Source organism: Urocampus carinirostris, chromosome 3, assembly GCF_059441175.1.
Source record: "Urocampus carinirostris isolate Australia breed hairy pipefish chromosome 3, RoL_Ucar_1.0, whole genome shotgun sequence".
Lineage (NCBI taxonomy): Eukaryota > Metazoa > Chordata > Actinopteri > Syngnathiformes > Syngnathidae > Urocampus > Urocampus carinirostris.
The window spans coordinates 67,711,056-67,726,423 of NC_142351.1; the positions used below are offsets into that span (position 1 = coordinate 67,711,056).

The 15,368-nt window shown below is 39.4% G+C and overlaps 1 protein-coding gene across 2 annotated transcripts in view; it reads right to left on the reverse strand.

Annotated features, from left to right (window-relative positions):
- orc4 (origin recognition complex, subunit 4) overlaps positions 1 to 15,368 on the reverse strand; it is a 34,389-nt gene that overhangs the window by 8,641 nt on the left and 10,380 nt on the right. For both annotated transcript variants that reach the window (XM_088333053.1, XM_088333054.1), the window contains 3 exons: positions 6,422 to 6,595; positions 5,130 to 5,216; positions 2,737 to 2,845 (listed from right to left, as the gene is read on the reverse strand). In XM_088333053.1, the coding sequence (XP_088189179.1) occupies positions 2,737 to 2,845; positions 5,130 to 5,216; positions 6,422 to 6,595 (370 nt within the window). The remainder of the gene's footprint in view (positions 1 to 2,736; positions 2,846 to 5,129; positions 5,217 to 6,421; positions 6,596 to 15,368) is intronic.

A 15,368-nucleotide genomic window follows, 5' to 3' on the forward strand; every position in this document is an offset into this window, starting at 1 on the left:
TACTTGCGATTTGTTAATTCTATATATCCCAGTAGTAATTATCTACCTTGGTAGAATGGGTTTAATTGCCCCCCTAAAAAAGACAAATTCCAAAAAAGCCATTTATAGGGAGTGACATCATTTGATTTTGGTGGGAGTTCAACGGTTGAAAAAGAGGTTAGCTTCAACATTTACTCTTCTTACTTTTAAACTGAAACATAGGATATTTTGTTTTTCAAAAATCACACCAACAAAATGTTCACCCACATAGATTTTTTTTTTGGTCATAACAGATCAATGGTCTACAAAATATAAAAACAAGCAAGGGTTGGATTACATTAAGGGCCACAATCACGTAATCTCATTTACGACGCATGACAAAATTCATCTTTCATTTGAAAATACTTAAGTAAAATAGCTTTACAAATTTGAAATCCTTTTAATGGTGATTAGTTTGAAAATGAAGGAGCTTCAGAAGACCAAGCGTGCCAAATGAAATAAAAAAATAAAATTAAAATCAAACAAAAATATTTTTCTAAATAATTGGCAACCACTCTATGTAATATTCATCTACAAAAAGGGATGCCATTTATAACAATGTCATTAAACTTAAAACCTTTACAAAATAAAAATTAAAACATAATTTTTAATGTTCAGAGCGACTTATTATTTCAGGATGCCATTTTGCAGAAGAATGATTTTGGCTGTCAATCAAACTACAAGAGGCAATGCTACAGCACAGACATGACTAATGTCCAAGAAAAGCAATCGATGAGGGGATCTAGCAAAGGTCCAACTTTGATTGACAGCAGGAGTATTTCATCTGAAAAACAGTATTCTGAAATAATACTCTAGTCTCAGAATATTTAGGGAAATTTTGAATTTGTTGAAAAAAACTTCTTTTACAATGTTCACACACCATTTTCACGGCCAAATTCAAGCACACCTTTAAGGCCGATTTTTCAATTTTTCCAGCGCCAATGAAAAGAACGTTTTTTTTGTTGGCTTTGATGACTAAATTAAGTTGCTGTCTTGCTGCTAGCACATACTTTGTGCTATTTTGAGCTGATACTACTATGATCTTTTTTGGCTCATATAAACTGACGTGAATTCTGCCATTGTGCTTCAGCAAACATGGAAAATGCTCTATATCAGGGGTGGCGAACACGTGGCTCTAGAGTTTAATGTTTAGTTTTTTTTTTCTGTGTATTGAGGGTGGACACTTTCCTTGAAATCAACACAAGAACAATAATTGTTGTATTGTAAGGAGAGGAGTGTGTTATGGGAAATAATATGTTTTTAATTGTGTGTGTTTGTGTGTGTCTGTCTGTCATGGCAGGCAAGTGCGTGGTGTGGCTTTCTAACTCTCACAGTTAAACATTTCGGCTCTTTGTGTCAATCTTGTTCGCCACCCCTGCTCTATAGGTTTTGGGTAATATTTGGGTTCAATACGGAAGACAAAAAAAAAAGAACTGAATGTAAAGAGAGCAGAAGAATGAGCCAATATTATTATATTGATTGATCTTTCAATCTTAGACTGCTGATCTTTTGCTTTCTGTTTTTCTTAATTTAACTTGTACTGTATTTTTGCATGTTTTTCAGAAGATCTGTGTCCAAGTTGGTTAAAAAGAAACGTAGGTATTTTTTTCTCATTTCATTATTTATTTTTAACTTCATTTTATTGTTTTGCATTTCCAGAGATTTTTGTATTGTTTTTTGGCTTAAATCTGATCAGCTAAAATGTTTTTGAAGAACTGTGAATAAATTATATTTAATTTCTTTTGCAAGGATTATCTGCATATAAAATCACTTTTCCTTTGATAATTTGGCAAACTATATTAAAAATTATTTTAATATGCAATTAAATGTTATACATTTTTAGTTTTAGTTTCTATTTTGTTCAAATTCTACATTTATCATCTGTAATTATCCACCCTGGTAGAATGTGCTCAGTTGTTCCCCCAAAAAGACTACAATTCCATAAAAGCCATTTTTAGGAAGTGACAGAATTTAATTTTGGTGGGAGTTCAAGGGTGGAAAAAGAGGGTTAGCTTCAACTTTACTCTTCTTACTTGAAATTTTGTTTTAAATGTGTAATAATCGTATGTATCGTGTATAAACCTAAACAAATTAGTAGGTAGCATTATGGGAACATATTCTAGCTGCATGTCTTTGCATTAACTGGTTTATTGGGATCCTCTGCAAAACATAAATCACTAATTATTAAATAATTTGGAGCATAATGTTTTTATTGATATCATTAAAAAAATTGAGGCCATAATGACAGAGCAGGCGTTGCTGGTGTCATTTTCACGCACTTAAAAAAATAAAATAAAAAAATCATTTTGAGTTGACATAATTAGACTGCCAAGAATCATGGCGATGGCAACAATTTCAAGCACTTCACCCAAAGTTCAAGGCTTTTTTCACCTTGAAAACACAACATTAAAATTCGAGCCTTAACAAGGATTCCTGAATTGTGAAAAAGCATGACATTTTAATCACCACAATATTAATGAAAAACAAGTACATATTTCCAAAAGATTATAGGCTTTTTAAAAAAAATAGCCATATTAAATAGTTTTATTACAAATGTTATTTTTATATTTTGCATTTTGGCACTCTTGGGCTTCTATTGTTCAGAAAGGAAAGGGGAGCTCTGGAAAAAAACGAGTTCATTACATTAAATATATTTTTTTTTTTTTAACTACTTTGCAGTAAAACGGTTAATTTAAAGTTTTCATTAGTATATTTTACCATGAAGCATATTGGACCTGGCGTCGCTGAAATAAAATCTGCTAGCTTCTAGCACGTCAGTGGGAACGATAGCGGGATGGGCGGGACATATGTGAGATAAACACAACATCTGAAAAACAAACAAAAGACATTCTTTTGTCACATTGTATTACCAAGCTTAGTACACATTTTTCATGACCCAATTCAAACTTTTTCACATTTTTCAAGGACTTTCCAGGACCCTTCCCACTCAAAAATAAATAAATATTTTATATATATATATATATATATATATATATATATATATATACATACATACATACACATAGTTTTTTTTAAATAGTAGAAATAATAATAATTGACAAGGCCATACAAACTATTGTCAACTGCCATTAATCACGAGGAAAAAATGAAATAGCAAAGCGAAGTCACCCAAAAGCGGTTTCTGCATCATTTTTAAGCAGACCAATTTTCTTTCTTTGTTTACCACGTGGTCTATTGAGTCAGTCTTCCAACAAACTTGGCAACAATTTTTAACATCTACAAGTACTTCATTCAAAATTCAAGTGCTTTACAAACCTTGAAATGAAATGAAATGAAATGATCTGCATTTCTGCATTTGCATTTGAAATGAAATGAAATGAAATGATCTGCATTTCTATAGCGCTTTTCAAGTCAATGACTTCCCAAAGCGCTTTACATTGTGCTTCACATTTCCCAATAGCGGCCGTGATCTGTGCAGCCATGTAAGGCGCTAACCTGCTTATTGGGGGTATTGGGGTTTGAGTGTCTTACCCAAGGACACTTCGGCATGTAACACGGACAAGCCGGGATTCGAACTGGGATCCCTTAATCCTAAAACGATCGCTCTACCTCCTGAGCTACTGTAATTAGGGGCTAAAACACTCCGTTCACCTTGAAAACAACATTAAGATTCAAGCATATTCAAGGATTTAAAGTAACCGTAAAAAACCTTGAATTACAGGTGGGCAATTGGACTATATTCGCTCGTGATTTCAAAAAAAGATCGTTTAATGTTAAAAAATGAGCAGCTAATCCTAGTATTATGGAAACGGATGCTAGCTGCTAGTGTATTTGCATATGTGCCTGGTGTTGAATCATGCATTAAAAATACAGTATTCAAATTAAACCATATCCAGAAGTAAACATTTCCTAAGATTTGTATTTGCTTACAGCAATAAAAAAAAAGTAAAATATTCAAAAATATGTTGATAAGCCTTTACATTTTTGCTCAATTGTTTGTAAATTTTGTTCTTAAAAAAAATAGAGGTAGAGAGCCCGTCTTGGGATCAAGAGATCGCAGGTTCGATTCCCGGCTCCTCTGTGTTACATGTCGAAGTGTCCTTGGGTAAGACACTGAACCCCTAATACGCCCAATAAGCAGGTTAGCGCCTTACATAGCTGCACGGCCGCTATTGGGAAATGTGAAGCACACTGTAAAGCGCTTTGGGAAGTCTTGACTTGAAAAGCGCTATATAAATGCAGATCATTTCATTTCATATAATTTGTTGGGGATGCTTGCTTTCCTTTAGTTGCTAGCATCACTTTCACAGGTAATGCTTAATAATTTAGCAGCAAATGCTAGTATCACAGACCTTATTTAATAATGCTAGCATTATGGACAGAGCCTCTTGCCGCCAATACTAGTTTCTTTGGAAGAATTAAAAAAATTGATAAATTATATAATTTTTTGGGGTGCTAGGGTTCCTTTAGCTGCTGGCATCAATTTTGCGTTGAATGCTAAATCAGTTTGCGGAAAATGCAAGTGTCACAGACCTTATTTAATAATCCTAGCATTGTGAACACGGCCTTCTTCCAGAACCCATGAAAATACATGTGTGGTTTTCCCAAAGTTCAAATTTTGGCCCAGTATTTTTTCATCTGTATTTTTATATTAGTCGGGATTTTACTGTCTTGTTGTATGCTATGTTTTTTATACAGCACCGAGTCACATTTTTTTGGCTGAAAAGTGCTTTACAAATAAATTTGATTTAATTTAACATCACTTTCGCAGGAGAAGCTACATAATCTTGCAACAAATTAAATGTCACCGACCTTATTTATAAATGCTAGCATTTTTTTTTCCTTTTCTTTGTTTTTGTATGTGTTGGTCTTGCTGTCGGTCACCCCTCTCGAGTGATATGACCTGGTTGGGTTGGTAGGTAGGTAGGTAGCATTGCGAATGCGGGAGCTAGTGCTAGTTTATTTGCATTGATGCAGGAAAGTGAGTATTTTATCTAAACCCTAATCAGAAAAGTTAATCTCTAAAATTTCACTTTTTTTTTTCTTTTGATAAAAAGCAAAATGATCATATATGTGCCAATTGGTCTCAGAAAAAAAATATCAATATCATGAAAATTCAAAAATCCAAATCAAAGTGAAGATTTCCTCACCAACAGCATGTCCAGAGAGCGGAAGTCTTTACTCTTGTCAAAATGTCGCCATAAAATCTCCTCCACCGATTTGTCTTCGCAAAGACCCTGAAAGACAAAAGTCGGTTAAAATAGGTACAAAAAAAGACAGTGACTTTTGAGTAAGGATCGACTTGTTCAGGCCCGATACGGACTACAGTGGGACCTCGCTACTTCGCGGTTCCACGTTCGCGGGTTCGGGCTGCAAGTTAGGGTTTGAAACTTGTTTAAGCGTTCTGAAATAAGTTTGGGGCAAGAGTAAGAGTTTGAAACTAAAGTTTAGGCTCCTGATTCTTTTAGTGGTTGACAGTCTATTTAACCCTACTTCCAATAGTTAACTTGGTAATAACAGTTACATTACAGTAATAACAAGATAAGTTGTAATTTTTTTAGGAATGCATATTAAATTCGCGCCAATAAGTGATTAAAAAAGCACTCTGCTTGAAAAAGGTTGAAGACCCTCGCTATTAAGCCTAAAAAAATGGCATTAGAAATTTTAAATAATGCAAAAAGAATCAAAGAATATTCGTTATAAAGTCACATACAACAGAATTTCAACATAACTTGAACCTTAAACCAAAAACTAACAGTGCAGGAGATAAAAATAGGCTTAGCAGGAACACATAAGAATGTACATAAAAAACAATTTAGCATGCCTTTTATGCTTTTCATAAACAGACACACTTGATTCTCAAACTAATGTTAATATAAGAGCTAATTTATCTACATCTGAATGGGCTTCCTCAAATCAAGTGAGCTACACTTTATGCAATCTCTTAATCACAAACGTTCTTTTCTGCCAGACACAGGCATGTTGGGATGAGTTAGCTGGGATTCTACTCTCTCTTGTGGTTCGTTAGCTTCAGTAGCTCTGCTCTGCCGTTTATTCAGAAAGCGTGAGGTATCTACATCTGAATGGGCTTCCTCAAATCAAGTGAGCTACACTTTATGCAATCTCTTAATCACAAACGTTCTTTTCTGCCAGACACAGGCATGTTGGGATGAGTTAGCTGGGATTCTACTCTCTCTTGTGGTTCGTTAGCTTCAGTAGCTCTGCTCTGCCGTTTATTCAGAAAGCGTGAGGTAGGTCGAGAGTAAAAGGGGAGGGGAGGAGTCGGACCAAGGGAGAGGGTATCTGGGCTGCAACTGAGACATAAGAAACAGCCCGTCGGATAAATAAAAAATGCAAATACAGATATCTGTCAAATACTCAAATATCGGTGAAGATAATCGGCCAGCCTGATAATCGGACAACCTCTACTTTTGAAACTTACCTGCACGCTGCAGTTCCATTCCCGGCAGAACTTTTTGCTGGGAAAGTCTTCGGGGAGGCTTAGCCGGGCTACGACCCGTTCTCGGTACTGATCGAAACTCAAACTGCTCAGAAGAAGAATTTGTCGATGCGAAAATCGTGATTTAACGCGCTTCTCTAGTAATTCCAGGACATCCTGAAAAATATCAGTCAGGTGGAGTGAAAATACTTTTATTCATATAAGAAAGACACTGTTGAAAAACAAATGTACGATCAAAAAAACATGACTCATTAGTTTATAAATCTCATGAACCATTTCATTTTTTAATCCATCGAGTTATTTATTCATTTAAAGGGACGATTTGTAAAATTTAGAGTGTCATGGTGTTACAAAAAAGCATTCATTTAGGTAGAGAAATATGTATTTCTTTTACATTACGAAATCCATACTTAGAAGTCGCCACCATGTTTGTTTGGTATTTTTCTGCCATGTGGCTCTAGTTGGCTCTGGTTTTTGTTTGCATTAGACATAACAATGCCATTTATTGGCCAAATATTACACTATGTACAGTGGAACCTCGGTTCTCGACCATAATCCGTTCCAGAACCCTGTTCGAAAACCGATTTGTTTGATCACCGAAATCGTTTTTCCCATTAAAAGTAATGTAAAATCGTTTTAATCTGTTCCAAAAAACCTTAATGTTTACCATGAACGTAAACATGAAGCTAACCCAGGCTAATTGTACGTTCGCGTTAGCGTAATCTTCCGTACGAAAGATTGCACCAACATGAACGTGTAAAACTAAAAAAATCATGTCGTTTACACGTCATTTAGCACCCAGGTCTCCACAAAAAGTGGTGAGCGGTTAAAGGATAAAGAAAAGAATTATGATTAGGATTTCTTACCTTTGGGCCTGCAGAAGCCATGCTCTATTCCCTCGAAAGAAGGGAAGCTCACACACCTTCTTCATATTTTGCTATTATTAATTTCTTAAATGCAATAGTTGTACGCACTACTCTTCTTTTTTCACCTGTAGCAACTTTGCTGCGTGCACCGACCTTCTTCGGAGGCATAATTAGGGGCTAAAACACTCCGTTCACCGATAGGAAAAGCGAAAGCGAAAAGAAGTGCGTGCGCATGTCATAACAGTTCTTCACGAGGGGTGGGGGCAATTTACACATGTACCGGCGTTCGAACTCAGATTTTTTGAACGAAAAGCGAAAAAAGAATTTCTCAAAATTTTTGGTCGAGAACCGATTTGTTCGAACTGAGAGGCGTTCGAAAACCGAGGTTCCACTGTACTTTGAAACACAGAACTCATTTGAATATACATACGAAAAATATGCAAAATCTCAAAAAAGGACAATATTATTGTCAGTTTGTTTTTCGAGAAAAATATAAAAGCCACAAATGATGCACTGCGTATTGTAAGACGTGAATATGAACGAAACAGGCCTACTCTAAATTTCAGAACGGGATCCATTTTTGTTGCCAACAGTTTCTCTCTCTAGCCACTTATGTCAGCCACTTGGCTGCAGGCTAGGGCTCGCAGAGACGCTATTGTTATTGTTAGCCACTCCTGCTTCATCCTTTCTGTCACAGCTGTTCATGTAAGCTGTAATATTGCTTTAAATTGTATTAATGGGGAGTCGCACTTCTCAGACTCACTGGTAAGGTCTATTCAGAGGTACTGGAGAGGAGGGTCCGCCAGGAGGTCGAATCTCGGATTCAGGAGGAACAGTGTGGTTTTCGTCCTGCCCGTGGAACACTGGACCAGCTCTACACACTCTGCTGGGTCCTTGAGGGTGCATGGGAGTTTGCCTGTCCGGTCTGCATAAGTTTTGTGGACTTGGAGAAGGCATTCGACAGTGTTCCTCGGGAGGCCCTGTGGGGGGTAGTTAGGGAGTATGGGGTATCGCAGTCTTATCCAGGCTCTGCGGTCCCCGAATGCCCGGTGCCAGAGTTTGGTCCGCATTGCCGGCGGTAAGTCGGATTCGTTCCCGGTGAGGGTTGGACTCTGCCAGGGCTGCCCTTTGTCGCCTATTCTGTTCATAACTTTTATGGACAGCATTTCTAGGCTCAGCCTTGGTGGGGATGGAGTCCAGTTAGGGGGCCTCAGCATTGCGTCACTGCTTTTTGCAGATGACGTGGTGCTTTTGACTTCCAGATCATGATCCTCAGCTCTCGCTGGGCGGAGTCGCAGCCGAGTGTGAAGCGGCCGGGATGAGGATCAGCACCTCTAAGTCAGAGACCATGGTACTCAGCCGGAAAAGGGTGGCATGCTCCCTCCAGGTTGGGGATGAGATCTTGCCCTAAGTGGAGGAGTTCAAGTATCTTGGGGTCTTGTTCACGAGTGAGGATAGGATGGAACGGGAGATTGACAGTGTCTTCCGTCATTCGGACCCTGTATCGGTCCGTCGTGGTGAAGAGGGAGCTGAGCCGAAAGGCAAAGCTCTTGATCTACCGGTCGATCTACGTTCCTACCCTCACCGTATACAAGTGGCCAAAATGAGTTCCCTCCGCAGGGTGTCTGGGTTTTCCCTTAGAGATAAGGTGAGAAGCGCAGTCATCCGTGAGGGACTGTGTCGAGCCACTGCTCCTCCGCATTAAGAGGAGCCAGTTGAGGTGGCTGGGGCATTTGATAAGGATGCCTCCTGGATGCCTCCCTCGGGAGGTGTTCCGGGCATGTCCCACCGGCAGGAGGCCCCGGGGGCGACCCAGGACACGTTGGAGAGACTATGTCTCTCGGCTGGCTTGGGAACGCCTCGGGATCCTGTCGGATAAGCTGGAGGTGGTGAATGGGGATGGGGACGTCTGGGCTTCCCTTTTAAAGCCTGCTGCGGAAGATGATGGATGGATTATATTTATTTCGTTCGTTGTCTAATTTGGTGGTTACCAAATCGACCAACAGGTGGTGCTCACGGTTTCCAATGCGAATGACTTCAAAACGGCCTTATATTAGGTCGGGCATTTATCATGAATAAGCTTTACTTTAAACATATTGTAATTTTATCTTTGATAATCGTTTTGCACTTCATTGATAATGATAGATCAGTCTAAAATAAATAACATTGAGGCACAAATAAATAATGCACGTGGTTTGATTCTAACAACCTATGATTTATTTTTATGGCAAGGGAAATTAAATCAAGCGAAAGAACAAAGGACATTGTCTAAAGAGAAACTCAAATTTCTAATTAACAAAACAAAAAAGAACCGGGGGTAAAGGGAGTTGGGATTTCAACAGAGGTAGCAACATTGTAATTTCTTAAAGAAACATAAAATTCTAAATTGTTGTCCTTAATTTGAGAAATTTACCTATTCAATGCGTAAAAGGCTTAACAACTACTTTAACAAACACAAATTGTCCATTACGTTAACGAAATACCTTGAAAGATGATGCCAGAGGGGGGATGGGTGGGGAGTAGCTCACGTCTTTGCCAGCGGCAGGAAGCATTTGAGGGCCCATGGGTGATCTAAAAATCTCAACCCGTGGGACCTTTTTCAATATGCCTTTCCCTTACTTGGCATTGCACGTTGAAATGGTATGTGTTAACAAAGAGAAAACTCAATTTAGTTGCCAATGGTTAGTTTTCTGCCAAGTACCTCCTATCGGTGCATTTCTCAAACTAAACATTTTATGATCAGGAATCATCGGCCTATCATGAAACGAGTACACATTCGGATTTTTTTGTAACAATGAGATGGGGGGGATGAAGATTGTTAGCGTTGTCTCTCGGGTCTGTAGATGGAATCAGGGGAAAAGGTTTCTGAAGCAGGTATGAAAGGGGTGTTTCTGTAGCCAGTCTGAGAATATTTCTACCATGCGAACATCGCTGAATCTAGTGATTCTAGCAGCTTTGACTTTTTCTACTGTTTTCTTCTCCAGCCACTTATGTGAGCCATTTGGCTGCAGGCTAAAAAATGCCATCAAGACACTTATGTTTTTATTAATTGTTCTGTATAAATAAGGCTTACTTTTTCCTTCAGTGTTACTCGCCTTCCACAAGGAACAGTCATTAAGTCCTGTCATTCAGGCATCTCCCACGTTTTTCTTCTCTAGCCACTCATGCAAGCCACTTTGGTTTGCAAGCTATAGGTTTTTTCTCAGCGTCACTTGCCTTCCCCAGCTCGTCATGCCAGTAAATGTTGCGGAGTCCCATCATCCTTAATCTTTCACTCATCCCAATCAAAGTTTCCCTCTCTAGCCATTGCACCGTGATTCAAGGTCCTTGATAAAATCTGCTTGGCTCTTGCAATCTTTTACTGGCCTTTTTAATAGCTTCTTCCATCATTTAGACTTCTGGTGTTTTTCCAGTTTTCTTCTCTAACCTTTCATTTAAGCCAATTGGCTGCAGGCTATGGCTCGCCACTTTTCATATTCTCAACAAAGTATACTTTCACAGTTTTTGATCTGTGGGATGATGCATTGTTATCTTGGAAAATTAGTTCATCATCCCGAAACATTTTTTCAAATTAAGAAATAGGAATGCTGTCCAAAATGTCAATGTAAACTTGTGCATTTATTGCAGATTTGACAACATCCATCTCCCCCAGGACTGTGGGAATTTTTATGTTTTCTTTAGGCAGTCCTCTCCGTAAATCTTACAGTAACGGCACCAAACAATAGTTCTAGTATGCGGATTTGTGACTCTTCATTGAAGGTAACCTTCATCCAGTCATCCATATTCTCTGATTGCCTCTCCTTAGCCCATTGCAGTCTTGTTCTTTTGTATTTAAGTGTCAACGACGGTTTCCTTTCAGCTTTCATATATGAAAATCACGTTTCTTTTAGGCGATTTTGCACAATTCTGTCACATACATTGACTCCAACTTCCTCTATTTACTCTTCATTTGTCTTGTGCATTTTTTCTGTTAAAGACATATGACCTTTAGTTGTTTGTCTTGACGCTTACATGTCTCAAGAGACATCTCTCTTGGAGTCATGATTCTTGCCAATCCACTTCGTCCAGGAGCCCTCCAAGGTGTGATAACTGCACTGTTTTTAACTGCTAATGAGCAGATAATGAGCCGACTTAATCTAAGCCAGGTGCCCAATTAAGGAAAGGAGATCGACTGGGTGGGTCCTTACTTTGTACTCATATTGCACTGATTCCATGTTTTTCATCAGAATGGAGTAATTCCATATTTATTTCCCTGCACTTAACCTATAAAAGTAACATATACTGACCATTGCAATGTTTATTCTTAATTTATTATAGTGTTTCTGAATGCCAATATGATGCACTTTGGAATGATTGTTTCATGTTTGTGATCGGAGTTTTTTATTTTTCTTATTTTACAAAATAAAATGTCTGACTAAGGGCTTGCCCAAGACTGGTGATTACATACTTTTTGCTAGGGGTTGTATACTGAAACCATATCCCCCTAGTGTGAAATGGCTAGAGTCACAAGAGCATACTCACATTCTACAAACCTTAATTTCCCCTTGCTCTTTTCAACCTGACACTGAACATTAAGTCCACAGCACAAGGGGTGAGTTGCTGTCTCATGCAACCTTTCAACAGCAAAGGCCCGACAGTAGGGCTGCACCGTTAACAGACGTAGTGCGATTGTGCAATTGCATTACTGCGTCATTTTTTCAAGGAGTTATAGACAGCAAACCCTAACAAAGCTCCACAGAAGAGGGCGCTGTTTACTTAAATTCCACCTCTTAATAATCCTATAATATACAACTAAATATCAATACAAGACATACCCAAAGTAAATTAAAAGCTGTTGTGGAAGTATTTGGAGAATCTGGACAAATTTCGTCTCAATTAAGAGAAAACACTCACATGTTTTGTCCCCAACTGAAATAATCACTGCAAGAGCTACTAACATTTGGTGATCTAAGTTAGAACGCATAGACATAGTTCTTTTTTACTATCAACTGTTTCCAATTGCATGCAAGAGGAGAGTAGCATGGGCATCTTAGCTGGAGAACAGCTGCTACAAATGCACGAAACATAACCTGGTCCCAGGTCAAATTTGATTACAATCTAGAAAACTAAAGATTAGTATTTTGCATATTTTTCTAAAGGTATGTCTAAGCCATTCCAAGACTCCAAGAGGACCAGTGACTGGTGACATCATAAAGACACCTGTTTGCTTCTTAATGGTCTGACGGCCAGCAGGCAGGCAGGCAGGTTAAAGCATGTCACTAGTATTAACCTTTGGATGCATAAGTGGGATCAAAAATGACCCCATAGGTTGTTATTCTCTAAAATCTTTAAAAAAAAAAGTAATCTAATCCGTACATGCATTCCCTCTTCTATTCCACACAATACATCCCTAAATACTCATTCGGTCTTATCCCTTATTCTTGTATTCATAATCCTGCCATAAAGCTTTCCCACCACACTCAACAGACTTATATCCCTCAAATTACAAGGAGATTGATTCAGATTCCTACTATAGCAGAATTCTGGACAGACTTTTTATCTCCAACATTTGAAAGTTTCAGGTAAGTATCTCGGACGATTGGCGCAAGGCAAGTGCCGCGCACAATTGTTTTACAGTCGCGCTGCTGCCGATCGCTGACAAAGGACATCCCCTCCCACGGTTGCTTGGACGCTCTTTCGGCATCCGACTGCTCACAAGTGAGTATGGGTTGTTGTAAGGGTTGCTTCCGCTTCCGTAGGCAAGTAGCCCTTCTAGAGGGACGTGTCCGTGAGCTAGAGCAGTTTAAACGGAAAATGTTACGTGCCTCGGACACCATTCCTAGCGTGGGTTGTAGCGAACATGCTAGCCCGGTTAGCACTAGCCCTAAGCGGCATGCTAATCGGGGTAAGCCAATTCAGATACATAACAAGTTCAGCCCCCTAGCTAGTCCCACTCCACCCCGGTCTACTGGCTCCCGCACTCTAGTTATAGGTGACTCCATCACCCGTAACATAAAGCTTAGCACCCCAGCCACGGTTATGTATTTCTGGGGCCAGAGCACCCGACATTGAGGCTAATTTGAGGGAGCTGACATGCAAATCTAGACACCAGGACACGGCTAGCTACACCGATAGTCATTCACGTCGGCTCTAATAGCTGAGATTACAAAGAAAAATATTGCTAGGACCTGTAATCTCGCCAGAAAGATGAGTCAGCATCGAGTAATTGTCTCTGGCCCCGTGCCTGCAAGAGGCAATGATGAGAGGTTTAGCAGACTAGTCTCGCTAAACCGGTGGCTGGCAAGTTTTTGCAGTCAGCAGGGATTTAGGTTTGTGGATAACTGGCCTGCTTTCTGGAGCCGACCTGACCTGCTGAGGAGAGATGGCCTTCACCCTAACTGGGAAGGTGCTCTCACTCCTAAAAATATAGATTACTGTTTAAGCCTTCCATGAAAGGGTACACTAGTGCAGGCCAGGTCACAGGTGTAACCACGGGTGTGGAGTCTGTAACGCTAGAGCTAACTAGCGCTATGCTAGATTCATGCAATTCATAGTTTTTGTAGTTTAGAGCGTTCTATTGACTGCACCATACACCCTGATCTGTACTCTTCTATAGCATCTTCTTCTGTGCTTCTTACCTCTGTTTCTCCCTTGTTAGATGAGGAGGGAGAAGAAATAACATTATTTTCTACCAATAGTCATCCTGCTACTCCACCTGTCAACAATATTCCTGTGGAGGTTACCACTAAGGTTGCCATCAAGGTTCAAAACTCGCGAAAGGTTTCAGCTCAGTCCACAGTGCTGAAGCTTGGCGTTCTGAATATTAGATCACTAGCCTCCAAAGCTTTACTTGTTAAGGACCTTATTAATGAACACAATCTTAACCTTATTGGCCTTTGTGAGACCTGGTTAGATCTCTTTTTAGCAATAGATTCTGGTGCCTCATCAATGTAACTGCTGCTGGGTCTCAGCGCTGCTTTTGATACTGTCGACGACAACATATTACTGGTTCATCTAGAATGCATTGGTATCTCAGGAACTGTACTCTCGTGGTTTAGGTCCTACCTGTCAGACAGGATGCAATGTGTCAAATATGGCAATCTGACCTCTAAACAATCTAATGTCCCTTGTGGTGTTCCTCAAGGCTCTGTACTTTGCCCCCTTCTTTTTAGTATTTATATGATCCCGCTTGGTGACATTATCCGCAAGTATAATATTAGTTTCCATTGCTATGCAGATGACAATCTGTATGTGCCACTGGAAACAACTGGACATTTAAGTTGTAGAAATCTGGAGGCTTGCCTTTCTGACTTTCAAAGATGGATGTCACCTAATTTTTTTATGCCTTAACCCAGAAAACACTGAAATGTTGATTATTGGTCCAGCTCACTGTCGTCAGTTGTTTTCAAACACTACCCTGAAACTAGACAAATGTAATATCACCCATAGTGACTCGGTCAAAAATCTACGTGTTCTATTTGATCCTAATCTGTCGTTTCAGTCACACGTGAAAAATATTACTAGAATATCTTTCTACCACCTCCGTAATATTGCGAAGATACGTTCGATGCTGTCCCAATCAGATGCAGAGGTTTTAATTAATGAGTTTATTACTTAACGGCTTGATTACTGTAATGTATTGCTTTCTGGTCTCCCGATGTCTAGCATTAAACGTTTCAGAATGCGGCAGCTAGACTTTTGACTAAGACCAAAAGGTTTGAGCATATTACTCCTGTATTGGCCAACTTGCACTGGCTCCCAGTCCACTTAAGATGTGACTTTAAGGTTCTCTTATTAACATATAAATGTTTGCATGGGCTTGCACCCTCTTATCTCTCTGATTTGATTTCCCCCTATGTTCCTGCACGGAGTCTGCGACGGAAAATGCCGGTCTACTTGTGACTCCGAGCCCAGAAGTCTGCAGGCTGCAGGCTCGAGAGCGTTCTCCATCGATGTTATGGAACGCCCTGCCTCCAGAGATAAGATCTGCAACCTCAACGGAAGTTTTTAAATCGAGGCTTAAGACACACTTCTATTCCAAAGCCTATGATTGATGCCCACCTCATATTCTGTATTGTCCAGTC